Source organism: Pseudophryne corroboree, chromosome 2, assembly GCF_028390025.1.
Source record: "Pseudophryne corroboree isolate aPseCor3 chromosome 2, aPseCor3.hap2, whole genome shotgun sequence".
In the NCBI taxonomy this organism is placed as follows: domain Eukaryota; kingdom Metazoa; phylum Chordata; class Amphibia; order Anura; family Myobatrachidae; genus Pseudophryne; species Pseudophryne corroboree.
In genome coordinates this window covers 397,727,214-397,747,617 of record NC_086445.1, presented here as the reverse complement: position 1 = coordinate 397,747,617, position 20,404 = coordinate 397,727,214, and the positions used below count along the sequence as shown (strand labels likewise).

General features: G+C 44.9%; 1 protein-coding gene across 5 annotated transcripts in view; it reads left to right on the top strand.

The window, feature by feature from the left end:
• Positions 1-20,404, top strand: part of REV1 (REV1 DNA directed polymerase) — a 266,941-nt gene that overhangs the window by 121,476 nt on the left and 125,061 nt on the right. For all 5 annotated transcript variants that reach the window (XM_063953373.1, XM_063953375.1, XM_063953372.1 and 2 more), the window contains one exon: positions 13,263-13,417. In XM_063953373.1, the coding sequence (XP_063809443.1) occupies positions 13,263-13,417 (155 nt within the window). The remainder of the gene's footprint in view (positions 1-13,262; positions 13,418-20,404) is intronic.

The following is a 20,404-nucleotide window of genomic DNA, read 5'->3' as shown; positions in this document are numbered from 1 at the left end:
AGACGCAATATAACATGATATACCTTAGATTGGCTAAAGAATACATCACATATAGCTCTGGGGCTATATGGATGTATTTTAACCCCTGCCATTTTTTACAGAAAAAGCGGGAGATAAGGACGTCGTGAAGGGGCGGAGCCTATCTCCTCAGCACACAAGCGCCATTTTCCCTCACAGCTCCGCTGGAAGGACGGCTCCCTGACTCTCCCCTGCAGACTTGCTACTGAATCAGGGTAAAAAAGAGAAGGGGGGGCACTATTGGCAGCTAAAAACTATATAAACAGCAGCTATAAGGGATTAACACTTATATAAGGTTATCCCTGTATATATATATATATATATATATATAGCGCTTGGTGTGTGCTGGCAGACTCTCCCTCTGTCTCTCCAAAGGGCTTGTGGGGTCCTGTCCTCTATCAGAGCATTCCCGGTGTGTGTGCTGTGTGTCGGTACGTGTGTGTCGACATGTATGAGGAGGAAAATGATGTGGAGGCGGAGCAATTGCCTGGGTTAGTGATGTCACCCCCTAGGGAGTCGACACCTGACTGGATGATCGTATTTAAAGAATTAAGTGATAATGTCAGCACTTTGCAAAGAACGGTTGATGACATGAGACAGCCGGCAAATCAATTAGTGCCTGTCCAGGCGTCTCAGACACCGTCAGGGGCCCTAAAACGCCCGTTACCTCAGTGGGTCGACACAGATCCAGACACAGATACTGAGTCTAGTGTCGACGGTGAGGAGACAAACGTAATGTCCAGTAGGGCCACACGTTACATGATCACGGCAATGAAGGAAGCATTGAACATTTCTGACACTACAAGTACCACAAAGAAGGGTATTATGTGGGGTGTGAAAAAACTACCAATAGTTTTCCCTGAGTCAGATGAGTTAAATGAGGTGTGTGATAAAGCGTGGGTTTCCCCCGACAAAAAAACTGCTAATTTCTAAAAAATTATTGGCACTATATCCTTTCCTGTTAGAGGTTAGGACACGTTGGGAAACACCCCCTAGGGTAGATAAGGCGCTCACACGTTTATCTAAACAAGTAGCGTTACCGTCTCCTGATACGGCCACCCTCAAAGAACCAGCAGATAGAAGGCTGGAAAATATTCTTAAAAGTATATACACACATACTGGTGTTATACTGCGACCAGCAATCGCTTCAGCCTGGATGTGCAGTGCTGGCGTCGCGTGGTCGGATTCCCTGACTGAAAATATTGATACCCTGGATAGGGACAATATACTGTTAACTATAGAGCATTTGAAGGATGCATTACTATATATGCGTGATGCACAGAGGGATATTTGCACCCTGGCATCAAGAGTAAGTGCTATGTCCATTTCTGCCAGAAGAGCGTTATGGACGCGACAGTGGTCAGGCGATGCGGATTCCAAACGACATATGGAAGTATTGCCGTATAAAGGGGAGGAGTTATTTGGGGCTGGTCTATCGGACCTGGTGGCCACGGCAACGGCTGGAAAATCCACCTTTTTACCCCAGGTCACTTCACATCAGCAGAAAAAGACACCGTCTTTTCAAACTCAGTCCTTTCGTTCCCATAAGTACAAGCGAGCTAAAGGCCATTCCTTCCTGCCCCGGGGCAGAGGAAGGGGAAAAAGACTGCACCATGCAGCCGCTTCCCAGGAGCAGAAGCCCTCCCCTGCTTCTGCCAAGTCTTCAGCATGAAGCTGGGGCTTTACAAGCAGACTCAGACATGGTGGGGGCCCGTCTCAAGAATTTCAACGCGCAGTGGGCTCACTCGCAAGTGGACCCCTGGATTCTACAGGTGGTATCGCAGGGGTACAAACTGGAATTCGAGGCGTTTCCCCCTCGCCGGTTCCTGAAGTCTGCTCTACCAAAGTCTCCCTCCGACAGGGAGGCAGTTTTGGAAGCCATTCACAAGCTGTATTCCCAGCAGGTGATAATCAAGGTACCCCTCCTACAACAGGGAAAGGGGTATTATTCCACGCTGTTTGTGGTACCGAAGCCGGACGGCTCGGTGAGACCAATTTTAAATCTAAAATCCCTGAACACTTACATAAAGAGGTTCAAATTCAAGATGGAATCACTCAGAGCGGTGATAGCAAACCTGGAAGAAGGGGACTATATGGTGTCTCTGGACATCAAGGATGCTTATCTCCACGTCCCAATCTACCCATCTCACCAAGGGTACCTCAGGTTTGTAGTACAAAACTGTCATTATCAGTTTCAGACGCTGCCGTTTGGGTTGTCCACGGCACCTCGGGTCTTTACCAAGGTAATGGCCGAAATGATGATTCTTCTTCGAAGAAAAGGCATCTTAATTATCCCTTACTTGGACGATCCCCTGATAAGGGCAAGGTCCAGGGAACAGTTAGAAGTCGGAGTAGCACTATCTCAGGTAGTGTTACGTCAGCACGGGTGGATCCTAAATATTCCAAAATCGCAGCTGATTCCAACGACACGTCTACTGTTCCTAGGAATGATTCTGGACACAGTCCAGAAAAAGGTGTTTCTCCCGGAGGAGAAGGCCAGGGAGTTATCCGAGCTAGTCAGGAACCTCCTAAAACCAGGCCAGGTGTCAGTGCATCAGTGCACGAGGGTCCTGGGAAAAATGGTGGCTTCTTACGAAGCGATTCCATTCGGAAGATTCCATGCAAGAACGTTTCAGTGGGATCTACTGGACAAATGGTCCGGATCGCATCTTCAGATGCATCAGCGGATAACCCTGTCGACAAGGACAAGGTTGTCTCTTCTGTGGTGGCTGCAGAGTGCTCATCTACTAGAGGGCCCCAGATTTGGCATTCAGGATTGGGTCCTGGTGACCACGGACGCCAGCCTGAGAGGCTGGGGGGCAGTCACACAGGGGAAAAAAAAAAAAAAAATTTCCAGGGCTTGTGGTCAAGCATGGAAACATCTCTTCATATAAACATTCTGGAACTAAGGGCCATTTACAATGCCCTAAGTCAAGCGAAACCCCTGCTTCAGGGTCAGGCGGTATTGATCCAATCGGACAACATCACGTCAGTCGCCCACGTAAACAGACAGGGCGGCACGAGAAGCAGGAGGGCAATGGCAGAAGCTGCAAGGATTCTTCGCTGGGCGGAAAATCATGTGATAGCTCTGTCAGCAGTGTTCATTCCGGGAGTGGACAACTGGGAAGCAGACTTCCTCAGCAGACACGACCTTCACCCGGGAGAGTGGGGACTTCACCCAGAAGTCTTCCACCTGATTGTAAACCGTTGGGAAAAACCAAAGGTGGACATGATGGCGTCACGTCTAAACAAAAAACTAGACAGATATTGCGCCAGGTCAAGGGACCCTCAGGCAATAGCGGTGGACGCTCTGGTGACACCGTGGGTGTACCAGTCAGTGTATGTGTTCCCTCCTCTGCCTCTCATACCAAAAGTACTGAGAATCATAAGAAGGAGAGGAGTAAGAACGATACTCGTGGTTCCGGATTGGCCAAGAAGGACTTGGTACCCGGAACTTCAAGAGATGCTCACGGAAGACCCGTGGCCTCTACCTCTAAGAAAGGACCTGCTCCAACAGGGGCCTTGTCTGTTCCAAGACTTACCGCGGCTGCGTTTGACGGCATGGCGGTTGAACGCCGGATCCTGAAGGAAAAAGGCATTCCAGATGAAGTCATCCCTACCCTGGTCAAAGCCAGGAAGGATGTAACCGCAAAACATTATCACCGCATTTGGCGAAAATATGTTGCGTGGTGTGAGGCCAAGAAGGCCCCTACAGAGGAATTTCAACTGGGTCGTTTCCTCCATTTCCTGCAAACAGGACTGTCTATGGGCCTAAAATTAGGGTCCATTAAGGTTCAAATTTTGGCCCTGTCGATTTTCTTCCAGAAAGAACTGGCTTCAGTACCTGAAGTTCAGACATTTGTAAAAGGGGTACTGCATATACAACCTCCTTTTGTGCCTCCAGTGGCACCTTGGGATCTCAATGTTGTTTTGAGGTTCCTTAAGTCACATTGGTTTGAACCACTCACCACTGTGGACTTAAAATATCTCACATGGAAGGTGACGATGCTGTTAGCCCTGGCTTCAGCCAGGCGTGTGTCAGAATTGGCGGCTTTATCATATAAAAGCCCTTACTTAATTTTTCATTCTGACAGGGCAGAATTAAGGACTCGTCCTCAATTTCTCCCTAAGGTGGTTTCTGCCTTTCACATGAACCAACCTATTGTGGTGCCTGCAGCTACTAGGGACTTGGAGGACTCCAAGTTACTTGACGTTGTCAGGGCCCTGAAAATATGTTTCCAGGACGGCGGGAGTCAGAAAGTCTGACTCGCTGTTTATCCTGTATGCACCCAACAAGCTGGGTGCTCCTGCTTCTAAGCAGACTATTGCTCGTTGGATTTGTAGTACAATTCAGCTTGCACATTCTGTGGCAGGCCTGCCACAGCCAAAATCTGTGAAAGCCCATTCCACAAGGAAAGTGGGCTCATCTTGGGCGGCTGCCCGAGGGGTCTCGGCTTTACAACTTTGCCGAGCAGCTACTTGGTCAGGGGCAAACACGTTTGCTAAATTCTACAAATTTGATACCCTGGCTGAGGAGGACCTGGAGTTCTCTCATTCGGTGCTGCAGAGTCATCCGCACTCTCCCGCCCGTTTGGGAGCTTTGGTATAATCCCCATGGTCCTTACGGAGTCCCAGCATCCACTAGGACGTCAGAGAAAATAAGATTTTACTTACCGATAAATCTATTTCTCGTAGTCCGTAGTGGATGCTGGGCGCCCATCCCAAGTGCGGATTGTCTGCTATACTTGTACATAGTTATTGTTAACTAAATCGGGTTATTGTTGTTGTGAGCCATCTTTTCAGAGGCTCCTTCGTTGTTATCATACTGTTAACTGGGTTCAGATCACAAGTTGTACGGTGTGATTGGTGTGGCTGGTATGAGTCTTACCCGGGATTCAATATCCTTCCTTATTATGTACGCTCGTCCGGGCACAGTATCCTAACTGAGGCTTGGAGGAGGGTCATAGGGGGAGGAGCCAGTGCACACCACCTGATCCTAAAGCTTTTATTCTTGTGCCCTGTCTCCTGCGGAGCCGCTATTCCCCATGGTCCTTACGGAGTCCCAGCATCCACTACGGACTACGAGAAATAGATTTATCGGTAAGTAAAATCTTATTTTTTGTGTCATTGATAAAAAGTGTACTATTTTCATATAAAGCCATTAAGAACAAAAAAGTATATAAATACACTGTCGGTCAAAAGTTTTGCACCCCCTTTTTTCCTGTTTTTATCAAAATTGATACCGTTTAGGGCCGGATTGAATTGGCTATTCAATTACAGCCTCTTATCCTTGTGTTGTAAATTATCTGTTAACTTATGTTAACCCATAGAATCCGGGACAAGTTCTAGGAGATATGGGTTCGCGGAACCTCCTCAGGCTCAAACAGAAATCCGCGTTAACTGTAGCCTGTGGGCTATAATTGAATAGCTACGGCAGAACAATTAGCCCTTGGTAATGAACCGCAGCTAATTGAATCCGGCCCCAAGTGTATTAATGTACACTGAAATTAAACCATAGAATAAACAATTGGAGATAAACACAATCCTAGAATCATTTTGTTTTATAAAATGTATTTAAATGTGTGATTCAATGTAGTCACCTTTTGCAGACATAACTGCTGAACACACTTGTGACATTGGGGCATATGTATTAACCTGGAGAAGGCATAAGGAAGTGATAAACCAGTGATATGTGCAAGGTGATAAACGCACCAGCCAATCAGATCCTAACTGTTAATTTACATATTGGAGCTGATTGGCTGTTGCCTTTTATCACCTTGCACATATCACTGGTTTATCACTTCCTTATGCCTTCTCCAGGTTAATACTTGGAAAGCTTATTTCCAGCACTGTTGCAGAATGTGCTCCACATGTTAATTGCTTTGCTATCACTCTTCTGTCCAGCTCATTCCAGAGCAGTCCAGATACTGTACTGTTCATCCATTTGAAGCCTATAATTTTTTTCCCCTTTCTTTTGTAGTTCTGACATAGGGGGATATCCAATTAGTTCGGGTAATTAACTGGGGCTAATTGTCCCACAAGGGACAATCTAATTAGTCCCAATAAGCCGGCACGAGATGCGGCTTATCAGGGATTTTGTTTCACCTGCTCAAACAGGCAAAACCAAATCCCCAGAAACAGCCTGTTTTTGTGTGAAAACGGGGATGTTTCTGCAGCGGGGTACACTGGTATTCCACAGGGAATAACATCTGGGTGTAGAGTTGGATCTTGATCCGAGGCACCAGCAGGCTAAAGCTTGGACTGTTCCCAGGATGCATTGCACCGCCTCCTCTATATCCCCGCCTCCAGGCACTGGAGCTCAGTTTGTAAGTTGGTGCCTGCAGAGCAGGCAGCTAACAGGGAGGGCTGCGCTAGGCCGTCCTGGAAAGAGCTCTTCTGACAAGAAAGAAGACTTCAAGGGCTGCAGCATCGGCACTTTGTGCTATATGTCAAACTGACATATCGTGCTGTGGCTCCCTTACCTCCCCCAGCGGCGCTGTATACTCCTGCTCCCTGGTTGCCGGAGGTGCTCCGGTCTCATCAGGCACACATACCGCCGCTGCTCTCCTGGATCGCGTAGCCTCACGATAGGGAGGAGGTAAGAGGGTCCCCCAGACTGGACGCGCTGAAATCGCGGTCCGGCGCGGTCTCCAGAGACGGGCCGTGCTGCTGGCGTGGACACTGGCCGTTCAGGGACCCCACTATATCCACCAGGGCAAGGAGCACAGGTCGGATTTACTAAAATCCATTTAGTACAGGCTCCATAGTACCCGGTGGTGAAGTCCAGTAGAGGGGATAAGGCTCTGACCTGTAGCCCCTCCCCCAGGCGCCATATATGACAGATGTTCCCGACCTGGAGCTGCATCTCTCTCTCCCTCACTCCCTGTCAGCGTTTGGGCACCATTACACAGATCTGCGCTGATTCTGGGACTGCTGGGCACTGTCTCCTCTGTAAAGCCGCCTGCCTTATCAGCGCTGTGCATTTACAGGACACTTAAGTATTCTACCTGTTTAGACAGTGTTAGTTAAGAACAAGTGCTTAACTACAAGGATATTTAGTACAAGTATCCTGTGAAATATATCCAGTATTTACTGTGCATTGTTATATATCTGTATACATACATAGCTTTACTTAGTATTGCTAGTCTAGTGCAGTTTTATTGATGGTTGTAATAATTCCTACATTGTACATGTGACTTTGTGTGCGCCAATAGCTGCTGTGAGGTTTCCATTCCATGTATCACATATTCTGTACCCTGAGGGGGATAAGTGCGTCAGGGATATCTCTCTCTCTCTCTCTCTCTCTCTCTCTCTCTCTCTCTCTCTCTCTCTCTCTCTCTCTCTCTCTCTCTCTCTCTCTCTCTCTCTCTATATCTATATCTATATCTATATCTATATCTATATATATATATATATATAACACACACAACAGTCCTCACCATGAGGCTCCAGCCGGGGCTATGGTTAGGAAGAACCAGCACTCCATGCAGCAAATTGAGGTAGCTTTTAATGTCCTTATTCTTTAGACAAGTCACATATGAGCTCATATGTGACTTGTCTAAAGAATAAGGACATTAAAAGCTACCTCAATTTGCTGCATGGAGTGCTGGTTCTTCCTAACCATAGCCCCGGCTGGAGCCTCATGGTGAGGACTGTTGTGTATTCAATTGTGCTAACCGAGCACCCACGGACTAATAGAAGATACTTGGTGTTTGTGGGTTCATTCACAAATATATTATATATATAATCAGTGTTTCACAGGATATACTGTTTGGTATTTTTCTCTGTGTATTTCAGTCACGTTATAACACTTAAAACACCTGTTTGTGAGCTGCATTGCAATTACACTCCACAGGTTTTTTTTTGTCAGGTACTGTGTCTGGCTATATTGTACTGTTATTCCCTAGAGATACAATCTCCAATAATGTCTGTGTCACAGAGCGGGAGATCTGTGGCTGATCCTGCATCATGCAGTGCTAAGGGCCACAGATTTGTATGAGGAAAATATTCCAGCTGAGGGTCCAGGTATTGGGGGTTTTGTACCCCTCGGTCAGCCTGCAGCACCGGTGGCACACCAAGACCCACCTTGGGCTGCTTTTTCTAATTTACTGACTACGCTAATAACGAGACTTGCGCCCTATGTGGGACCTTCTGTGCCTGTACAATCACATATTGTCCCTGTTGTAAATCCACCATGGGTGGATTCTCTGTCGTCTCAGTTACAGCAGTTAAATCAGTCTTTGGTTAAACAACAGCCTGACCCTCGCCCCCCTAGGATTAAGGGGTCATGTTAGCGGGCCATTTCTTCCTCACAATCCACGCATGTTTCGGATACTTCATCCGATGAAGATGGCGTATATACTGTACTGAGCCATCAAACACTGATGCAGATGCTTCTGATGGAGAATATACAACACAGGTGGATGTTCCTGACCTCTTGGAGGGCTATCAAACTGATTCTTCAGATCGATGATGAAACTGAACCTCCAGATACGTCTAAGAAACCTGATCAGTTCAAATGTCAGAAGGTTACTAAATTAGTTTTGCCACATTCTGACCATTTAGTTGACATACGTCAGGAATCCTGGGAGTCTCCAGGAAAGATATTCTCCCTGTCTAAAAAGATGCTAAATCGTTATCCCCTCGCTGCAGAGTTAAGTAAAAATTGGGAAACAGCGCCGCCGGTGAACTCGCTTGTCGCACGTCTGGTGGTGTCATCTACTCTGCCTGTCTCTACCGTCACCTCTCTGAAGGAACCGACGGATAAGCGTGTGGAGGGTTGCTTGAAGTCTATTTGCACTCTTGCGGGTGCTGTACATAGACCTACTATAGCAGCTTCTTGGGCTGCAAAAGCTATTGAAGCTTGGGTTCAAGAAGTTCAAGTGGAGCTACCTACTAATTTTCTGATAATGCCAGACAGTGTCTTTCATATATTACCACAGCCTCTCATTACATTCAGGAGGCGGCCTCTGATGTCGGTGTCCTGGCAGCCAAAGCGTCTACTACGTCCATTCTGGCTTGCTGGATTTTGTGCTTACGGTCCTGGTCTGTGGATCTGGAATCTAAAAAGACCTTGGAGGTGATCCCTTTTAAGGGAAACATCCTTTTTGGGGAAGATTGGAACAAGATTGTTGCTGACTTAGTGTCTGCTAAAACTGCATGTCTGCTGAGTACTAATCCTTCGGCTCCGAAGGCTAAAAGTACCACCTTTTGTTCCTTTTGAACTCCCAAGTAAAGCAAAGGGTCAGGCGTACCCGAAACAGGCTCGCACTTCCAAAACCTCTAAGCCCAAACTTAAACATTCCTGGGCTGCCCGTCAGCCGGCTTCCAAACCGGACAAGCCTGCTGCATGACAGGACGGGCCTACCCCCTGGGGGACCCCAGGGTGGGAGGCCGACTTCTGCGGTTCGCCCAAGTATGGTTACAGACCACTTCAGACACCTGGGTGAGGGAAGTCGTCACTCACGGATACGCCATCTCTTTCAAGAAACGTCCCCCTCGCCAGTTTTGCTTGACAAATATCCCTTCGGATCCGTTGAAGGCAAATACTCTACATTTGGTGGTACAGTCCCTCCTGGACACAGGAGTGATAATGCTGGTACCTCTGGCTCAGGGAGGCAGGGGCTACTATTCAACGCTGTTCCTAGTTCCAAAACCGTATGGATCCTCACGGCCCATTCTTAACCTCAAGTCTTTGAACAAATTTGTGAAGGTATCCAAATTCCGTATGGAAACTCTTCGCTCTATTGTTCTGGCCTTGGAGCCCATGGACTATATGGTATCCCTGGACATACAGGATGCTTACCTACATATACCTATTGCCAGGTCTCATCAGCAGTATCTGCGGTTTTGCTATTGGCAACCTACATTACCAATTCCAGGCCTTGCCTTTTGGACTGACCACGGCTCCACAAATCTTCACGAAGGTCTTGGCGGTCATGACGGCCCTTCACCGCCGTCAAGGTATCAGGATCCTGCCGTATCTGGACGACTTGTTGATCCTGGCTAACTACCCAGAGATTTTTCTCTGTCATCTGGAACTGACTGTCCAATTCCTACAAGCCCACGGTTGGCTCATCAACTGGAAGAAATCCTCGCTGGTCCCTGCTCAGAGCATGGTGCACCTGGGGGCGTTACTGGACACAAACAACCAACGTTTGTTCTGGTCTCCAGAGAAGGTCCTGAAACTTCACGACAGAATCAGATGCTTCCTCTTTCGTCCAAGAGTGTCGATACACTCGGCGATGCAAGTACTAGGCCTCATGGTGTCGGCTTTCGACATGGTAGAGTACGCTCAATTTCATTCCCGCCCTCTACAGAGGTTATTCCTTTCCAAGTGGGACGGCCTGCCTCACCGGATTAGGTCTCAAATGATCTCCTTGACTCCGGAGGTCCGTCGGTCACTGAGCTGGTGGCTACAGGACCAACAATTGAGCAGGGGTCATCCCTTCTGGATCTCCAACTGGGTCCTCCTAACGACGGATGCCAGTCTGCGGGGTTGGAGCAACACGCTCCTCAGGGTCGGTGGACCAGGGGGGGAATCTCTCCTTCCGAAAAACTTTCTGGAGTTGCAGGCAGTGTTCAATGTCCTGAAACTAGCCCTGCCTCTGGTACAGAACAGGCTTGTTCAAGTACAGTCTGACAACGCCACCACAGTGGCGTACATAAATCATCAAAGCGGCACTCAAAGCCGCATGGCAATGTTGGAAGTGTCAAGGATTCTTCTATGGGCGGAACGCCATCTGCCAGCCATATCGGCAGTGTTCATTCCGGGGGTCCTCAACTTGGAAGCGGACTTCCTCAGCCGTGAGGACGTACATGCCGGAGAGTGGAGCCTTCATCCGGAAGTCTTTCAACTTCTAGTTGACAAGTGGGGCCTACCAGATGTAGACCTGATGGCGTCTCGACACAATCACAAGGGTCCGGTCTTCGAAGCAAGGACAAGGGATCCTCAAGCAGTGTTCATGGGCACCCTGGCAATTCCATGGAACTTTTGGCTGCTGTACGTGTTCCCTCCAGGGTAATAAGGAAGTTCAAGCAAGAAGGAGGATAATTACTTCTAATCGCTCCAGCATGGCCTAGACTGCATTGGTTCTCAGACCTGCAGAGTCTCTCAATAGAGCATCCTCTTCTACTTCCGCAACGCCCAGACCTCCTCGTTCAGGGCCCTTGTGTCTATCAGGATCTGGCCCGACTGGCTTTGATGGCGTGGCTCTTGAAGCTTCAGTTCTGAGGGCCAAGGGATTTTCTTAGGCATTCATTCAAACTATGTTGAAATCCCGTAAACTGGCTTCGGCTCGGATTTATTATAGGGTCTGGAATTCTTACTTCACCTGGTGTGCGGCTAAGAATTATGATTTGTACAAGTTTAGTACTGCCAAACTTTTGGCTTTTCTGCAACAGGGCCTTGTCGGTGTCGTTTCTGAGAAATTGCGACTCTGCATGACGTTCATCCTTTCACTCAGGGTGTTTTACCGATTCAACCTCCCTATGTTCCTCCTGTGGCTCCTTGGGATTTGTCGGTTGTTCTGGATACCCTACAAGAGTCTCCGTTTGAACCTCCTTGAGTCTGTGGACCTTTTTATGTCTTACACTTAAGGTCTTATTTTTGCTGGCTATTGCCTCTGCTGGAAGGGTTTCAGACTTTGGTGCCTTATCCTGTCGGTCACCCTTTTCTGATTTTTCACCGTGACCGTGCGGTTCGTAGAACTCGCCCTGGTTATCTACCTAAGGTGGTGTCGTCTTTCCACCTTTAACCAAGAGATTGTGGTTCCGGCATTTATCTCTCCTGGTTTGTCCTCCAAAGAATGGTCTTTGGATGTGGTACGGGCTCTCCGTATATATGTGAAGAGAACAGCCTCTTTTCGGAGGTCTGATTCTCTGTCCTTTTTTGGTTTTCAAAAACGTGGCTGGCCTGCGAATAAGCAAGCCTTAGCCAGAAGGATTAGAATGGTGATTGCACAAGCTTATGTACAGGCTGGTCTTCCAGCTCCTGCTACTATCAAGGCCCATTCTACTCTGGCTCGCCGTGGTGCGTCCCTGGAACAATTGTGTGAGGCGGCTACGTGGTCCTCAGTGAACACGTTCATACTTCCGCCTCCCAGGATGCTTCCTTTGGACGCCGGGTTCTTGTGCCCGCTACAGTGCGTCCCCTCCCATGAGGAACTTCTTTAGGACATCCTCTATATTATTCCCTGTGGAATACAGGTGTACCCCACTGCAGAAAAGGAGATTTATGGTAAGACTTACCATTGATAAATCTTTCTGTGAGGTACACTGGATTCCACAGGGCGCCCACCCTGACGCACATAGCGTCTTTGGGTTTGTATGGCATTAGCCGCTGGTAACCCCATTCTCACAACAGGAGACGGTATCTGTGGCTGCTAACTACTGTCGTCTTTTACCTGCTACTGCATTGGACTGGTTAACAAAACTGAGCTCCAGTGCCTGGAGGCGGGGATATAGAGGAGGCGGTGCAGTGCATCCTGGGAACAGTCAAAGCTTTAGCCTGTTGGTGCCTTGGATCAAGATCCAACTCTACACCCTGATGTTATTCCCTGTGGAATCCAGTGTACCTCACAGAAAGATTTAACAATGGCAAGTCTTACTATAAATCTACTTTTCTACCGAAACACACAGGTTTCACTGAATCTGTGTGTTTTTGGGAGAAAGGGCATTTTTTTTTTTTTTTTTTTTTTTTTTACAGGCGATCAATTGGAGAGCCTGTTAAACAAAAAAAAAAAATTATAAAAAATCGCGACCCCGATGTTTTCCGGGGCTTATTGGATATCCCCCATAGCCCATAGTCTGCAGATACAGATGTGTCCTCTTACAACTAGCCTCAATACGCCATATGACATGATACACCTGGCACGAGTGCACCGCTAAGTCCCAATGCGAGAATGCTATTGTCTGCCATCTTTGGTTGTTGTTTTTTTTTTTTTTTTTTTTGGGTGGGTGGTTCGTCTTTTTATCCTTTTTAGTTTTAGTGCAATGCAACTAGGTTGCACCAGGAAACTGCTGATTAATTTAGGTGACACAGTCTTTACAGTTAGCACAATGGAACTTGGTGTGGAAAAAGCAGCGGCCGCTGCATCATAGCAATTCGTATACAGATTCAGTCTCAGTCGTACACATATATTCAAGTGTCGGATATCAAGTTAATCAGTGTAGTGTCACTGTTAAAGTTTGATCCCAATACAGAGTGAACATTTTGTCTGTGTCTTTGCATTTTGTTTCACTAGCTATACTCATGATATTGAAGCTGTAAGCTGTGATGAAGCCCTGGTTGATATCGCACAAGTGCTTGCGGAGACCAAACTCGCTCCTGACGAAGTTGCTAGTGCTATTCGTGCTGAGGTTAAAGAGAAAACTTTGTGTTCTGCTTCTGTTGGAATGGGTTTGTATTGTCCGTTTTTATTTTTCTTCTTAGTAATATATGCTCAAGCATTTAAAGTGTCTACAAAAATTTTAATTCTAGAGCATAACATACATACATAGAGCATTGCATTGGCTCGCTGTTTTGGTGAATTTCCTCCTGTATCTCCTGAGACAGTGTAAATGTAGCAACACATATATTTAAATATGAAGCATCAGCAAAGGAATTTTAGGAATGATTTTTTAATTTCAACTATTTTTGAGGAGCTGTGTGTTTACATTGTGGCATACAGTACACATGAGAAGCCAATGTTTGTTTTCAACAGTGTACAAATGTTCATAGATGATAACACAAGGTATGTCACTTTTCCTTTGTGAAGTATAAGTAATATATAAATGTCTTAACTGCTTCTGAATATGCCCCTTTAGATTGTGTGCTGAGCGTTCTGTGTTCGCTCAGGACACATCACTACATGTGTACCCTGCTGTACTTTACTAATTGTCTCTACATCAGGAAGATACACTGGGTCTGGCAATAAAGGTTTACCCAAAAATAGATCTTTACCCCTTCATTCCAAACCCCTTACCATAAAGTAATTGTGCTCGATTGTGTTTTTAAAGGGAGAGCATGTCCTTATACATCTAGCCCCAATACGCCATGCAGCAAGAGATGCCTGGCGCGAATGAGCCTCCAGGTTCTGTGTAGCTCTGCTAGCGTCAGGTGTTTTTGGCAGAAAATACGTCTTGGTTGAAATGGGAGTAGCGCACAGATATACTAGTATTGAATATCAAATTAATCAGCAGAGTCTCCTGGTGCATCCTAGTTTCATTGCGACAAAGTCACATTTTCGACAAAACGCAAAAAAGTCTCCAAATGCTAGCAGAGTCTCACAGGACCTGGCATGCTGAGAGGGGCTGTTTGGTGCAATTGCAGTAACTATGTATGAGGACTCATCTGTAGCTCAGGCCACTACTGTTGTCTCATTAAGAAGGCGATGTACTAAGCCTTAAAAACTGATACATTTCACGGTGATTAAGTACCAGCCAATCAGCTTCTAACTGCCATGTTACAGGATGGGTTTGAAAAATAACAGGAGCTGGTTGGCTGGTACTTTATCACTGTGAAATTATCACTCTCCAAGGCTTAGTACATCTGGCCTAGTATCTCCTAGCATCCTTGGTTCATACTGTATCTACTATATTACGGACATCAAAGTGAGATTTGGCATCTCTGCGATGCCAAATAATTATAACTTTGAGAGAGAGCTAAACCACCTCATTTACAGCAAATCTAACCTCAATTTTGGTCTTTTCTTTTCTCCAGACTAAGTTAAAGCTGGGAACACACTGTATGATTTGTTGTGCAGTCATGGTACCTGCAAACACTTCTTTAATAAATTGTGTTGTAGTAACTCTGATGTGCAACACATCACATGGGATGATGCAACATACAAAGCAGTTTAGTTACTTTAAGCATGTCATCATATGGCGGATTATGCCTTGTGCATGCGACCGTGGTAGATTAATACATTATATCTGTCCATCATACGGTTAGAGAAGTGTTGTAGTGTGTACTGTACTCATTACTCTATATTTTAAGTAACAAATAATTGCATAACACAGTCATTGTCTTCTTCATTAGGCCAGTGATTGTGTTGGATTGTGTCACACCTTTGTAGATTACCTGCAGATATTTGTGTAGAAGCCTCGTATCCACCTTAAAGTCTATTTGATTGCATTTAAAGATGAAGATAACATACTACAGCCGGGGAAGTTCTGGGTACACCAGTAGTCCTGAGACTATATGGCTCTTAACCATCTTAATTTACAGTCTGAACCTCACCCGCTTCTCTAGTGTGTCATCATGCCTGTCAGGGATGCATAAGGATGCGAACAGGATCCCGACAGTCAGAAAACAGACAGTGGCATACTGACTGTAAGTAATGGGGTTGGGGTTAGACTGGGGAAGGGGTAAGGGGTGGGTTAGGGGTAGGTAAGGTTACAATACTTACTGGGATCTGTCGGGAATGCCGCTTTCGACATTCTGGCAGTTGGGATAGCGACTGTTGGGCTTTCGATACCATTCCGCTGCATGGCCCAGGTAAATATGAGGGCAGGAGGAGATGCAGTCTAACAATATCTTGCGTACACCTGGAAGTGTTCTTCTCTGATATCATCTTACATGGAGTTATGTAGGGTCCTGCTGTGAGCTGGTGCAAAATTTTATTTCTATTTGGAGTGTTCTGTAACTGGCAGTGTCCCTTTGCAAAGGCCACAGCAGAGTAACGTGCGCTATGGAAAGCACACAGTTCTTCCCCTGCACAGCTGCCCTTTCAGAGGTTAACTAGTCAAATGGCAAATCTGTCTTTTGGTGTGCCTATTTTTCTATTGTAATGTTGTTGATGTAAGTTTATGAAAGAAAAAAAATCCACTTCCTGAATGGAAGTTGCAACTTGCAAAAGAACTATTATACCTTTTCAGCTTATAAATGTTTAATTGAAACATACAGCAATGAGGGAACATCTCAGTCAAGTATTTACAGGCATCAGTTAAATAGGAACATCACATGGCTACTCTGTGTATTTGGTACCCTAGTCCTTCCGGGAGAGGTATGGGATCCCGGCGGTCAGCATACTAACGCCGGGATCCTGGCCACCAGAATGCCAGCAGTGGGGCGAGCACTAGCAAGCCCCTTGCGGGTTCGCCACGCGATGAGTTAGCGTGCTCGCTGTGCTTGCCACAGGTTCTATTCCCACTCTATTGGTGTCGGGGACATCCACGAGTAGGAATAGCCCCTGTTAGCTGGGATTCCGTCTGGTGGCATCGTCAGCATTCGGGATTCTGGCATCTGTATCCTGACCACCGGGATCCCGACTGCCGGCAGTGTAACTGTATCCCGTCCTTCCGCTATCTAGCTGTGACCGCTTGCTTTGCTGACCTCTCACCCCCCTTACATCATGACACTGCTTATTTCACATGCAGCAATGTCCGCGCTCTGGCACTAGTAACATTAATAGTCACTACAGGGCACTTCAGCAGATAAACAATGTCACATTACAACTGCTGTTCAGTGCTATGTTTCTATTTTCTCTATACAAACCCACAATGCATTCACTGATTAATCCCCTGTTCAAATCTCATTATCTCAACTAATTTATAAACCCTCCATCTGCTATTCATCAACTCAAAAATGTATCACTGTTTTAAAATAGGCCCGTGTTTCTTCACAACATATCTTTACTATGTCCTAACAGAGTGCCTACATCTGAGTGCTGGACACTGTGCTTTCAGATCTATGCAGGAATTTAGGGCCTGAAAGTTGCAGCCACACAAGCTGGCACTCCTTATTTTACAGGGATGACAGCTACTGTGATTCAAGTGCAGGGCTGCTATTAGCAATGGTGGATGTTTATACTGCTCAGTCCCTGAAGCTCTGGGCAATGACTATATATATATATATATATATATATATATATATATATATATATATATATATATATATAAAGGGGGCACTCCCACATTTGAGAACAGCTTTGGAAGTGCATCAAGGTTTCAGTGAATCTCACCCCATCATCAGGATAATAAATATATATATATAATATATATACAGGTTGAGTAAAATGCTTGGGACCAGAGGTATTTTGGATATCGTATTTTTCCGTATTTTGGAATAATTGCATACCATAATGAGAGATGGTGATGGGACCTAAATCTAAGCACAGAATGCATTTATGTTACATATACACCTTATACACACAGCCTAAAGGTAATTTTAGCCAATATTTTTTATAACTTTGTGCATTAAACAAAGTGTGTGTACATTCACACAATTCATTTATATTTCATATACACCTTATACACACAGCCTGAAGGTCATTTAATACAATATTTTGAATAACTTTGTGTATTAAACAAAGTTTGTGTACATTGAGTCATCAAAAAACAAAGGTTTCACTATCTCACTCACTCAAAAAAGTCTGTATTCCGGATTATTTGGATATGGGATACTCAACCTGTGTGTGTGTGTGTGTGTGTGTGTGTGTACGTATGTATGTATGTATATATCCAAAATACTTCTGGCCCCAAGCGTGTGTGTGTATATGTATGTATGTGTATGTATGTATATATATATATATATATATATATATATATAAACAAATACTCTCCCTCTGCGCTTTTACACAACAAGAAAATGGGGAATATAGATATGGCTGCCCAAATTCCGCTAAGACCCCTGTTAGGAGGGACTAAAAATAGAAATATGTAACAATAGAGGAATAGGCGCCCTTGGGATATACTTCCTCCCAATAATAAATAGGATTCAGCAGGAATCTCTAGACATGTATAAGTATATGTTTGCTCAATATTTTAGAGCATAAAAATCACATTAACATGTTCCATATAAAATTTATTAAAACATAAAAACACAAGCAATGGTACAGAGAATTAAGTCTCCATCCTTAACAAATTACACCAAACAATTATACAGAGGACAAGTAGAATAACTTTTACAGACTCCTCCTTCTCCTTATAGCAAGTTTGGAGATTGGTGTAACAAATAGAAAAACCCAACGCGTTTCGTCTTGCTCAAAGACTTCATCAGGGGTATATCTCGAATGCTTGATAAAAATTGATAGAATGTCAAATGCATTAACAAATAGGCGTTCAGGATACTTGAATACTACCCACACATCAGTGGGATATATAGATGAAAAATAGATTGGGCCTTTTATTTCAAATGCTTGACTGACAAGTTCAAATACACAGGTCTAACAAGGGTTCATATAGATGTGTGACCCTCCAGCAGATCAGCAGTGTTAAGCTCAGTTCCAGTGGAACTGAGCTTAACACTGCTGATCTGCTGGAGGGTCACACATCTATATGAACCCTTGTTAGACCTGTGTATTTGAACTTGTCAGTCAAGCATTTGAAATAAAAGGCCCAATCTATTTTTCATCTATATATCCCACTGATGTGTGGGTAGTATTCAAGTATCCTGAACGCCTATTTGTTAATTCATTTGACATTCTATCAATTTTTATCAAGCATTCGAGATATACCCCTGATGAAGTCTTTGCGCAAGACGAAACGCGTTGGGTTTTTCTATTTGTTACACCAATCTCCAAACTTGCTATAAGGAGAAGGAGGAGTCTGTAAAAGTTATTCTACTTGTCCTCTGTATAATTGTTTGGTGTAATTTGTTAAGGATGGATACTTAATTCTCTGTACCATTGCTTGTGTTTTTATGTTTTAATAAATTTTATATGGAACATGTTAATGTGATTTTTATGCTCTAAAATATTGAGCAAACATATACTTATACATGTCTAGAGATTCCTGCTGAATCCTATTTATTATTGGGAGGAAGTATATCCCAAGGGCGCCTATTCCTCTATTGTTACATATATATATATAGATAGATAGATAGATAGATAGATAGATATGTGTGTGTGTGTGTGTGTATATATATATAGATATATATAGATATATATAGATATATATATATATAAATAAATAATATTATTATGCACTCTGCACTAATAAACGAGACTCCACATCACTGCATGGGTTGCAGCGTCTCAGCTCATTTTATTTGAGCAAACAAGTGAAAAATACAACTTACCAACTTTGAATATTCCGCTCCCCCGGGCCGTGATCAAATGCCGGTTCCTGTTTCCGGTCATGTCTGTGGCCTGGTCAGGAACTGACGTCCATCACTGTCTCCATAGTTACAAATAAACAATGCATACAACCAATGACATGATTAAAAACAATCTGCCTCACCTTACTTATAGTATAAGCATTTTCTTTTTGAATTGTGATTTAGCCTGCCTATTTTGCTGTATCTTGGTGCTGTTCTATCCTCGTTAGTGGTCCTGTATATGTTGTTTTTAGAGACCATGTCATGCAATACAAAGAAGTTCTTGGACACTGGGGGCCACAGAAAAGCAGTAATGGGGCATTAAATTCATCATGGTACTGTGTTTAAGCGTGTTGTATTTTTGTGAAATGCAAGACTCTCATGAGAATAAAGTATGAGTATGTCCAAATAAATCTGAACACTTCAGAAACAAAACAGTATGTATTGTTCATTTAGAATAGTAAGTGTGGGATGTCATTAAGTTGCATTCTGCAGCACCTGGCAATGATTATACTCTGGACAAAATCATCAAAACTACTTTAGCTTTTCCTCAAGGCATTGGTTTATTTCTTGCTGCCTTCTGTGCTTTTCAGCCATGCATATACAGTACTTGATCTCAGCCTGGAAATGTTTGTTGCCATAGCATATGAAATTGCTGGGTTGTGCTTTCCCCAATTGGAAATCCTTGTATGCAGAGAGCATCTTTGTCCCCTCTCAGCAACAGTTAAATAAACTGCTCTGTCATGTTTCTGTGACTTTATGGCAATAAAGCACTGGTTTAATTTAAAGCACAGGTGTATTTAATTATGAATGTGCTGGTTTTTAGAAGTGGAGATGTTGCCCGTGGCAACCAATCAGATTGTACTTGCCATTTATGTAGCTCCTTCTAGAAGATAATAGCTAGACTCCGATTTCTGCTGCGGGGTACACTGAGCTCCACAATGATAGACATTTGGGTGTAGAGTAGGATCTTGATCCGAGGCACCAACAGGCTCAAAGCTTTGACTGTTCCCAGAATGCATAGTGCCGCCTCCCCTATAACCCTGCCTCCCTGAACAGGAGGTCAGTTTTGTAGTTGGTGCTGCAGTAAGCAGGCACGTAACAGAGGGGCTGCTCGAGGCAGCCCTAAAAATAGCTTTTTTTGAAGAAAAAAGTGAAGACTTCAAGGGCAGCAGCGGTGGTAAATGTCAGAAGACATTCACTGCTGCAGCTCCAGCTCTCCCCAGCGGCGCTGTACACTCCCGAGCCCTGGTTGCCGGGTAACTACAGCAGGAGGCTCCGGTTTTCTTCACATCAGGCACACACGACGGGGGCTGTCCGGGATCGAGTGGCCGCGCTTCGGGAGGTGGTGAGTGGGTCCCGCTTGCG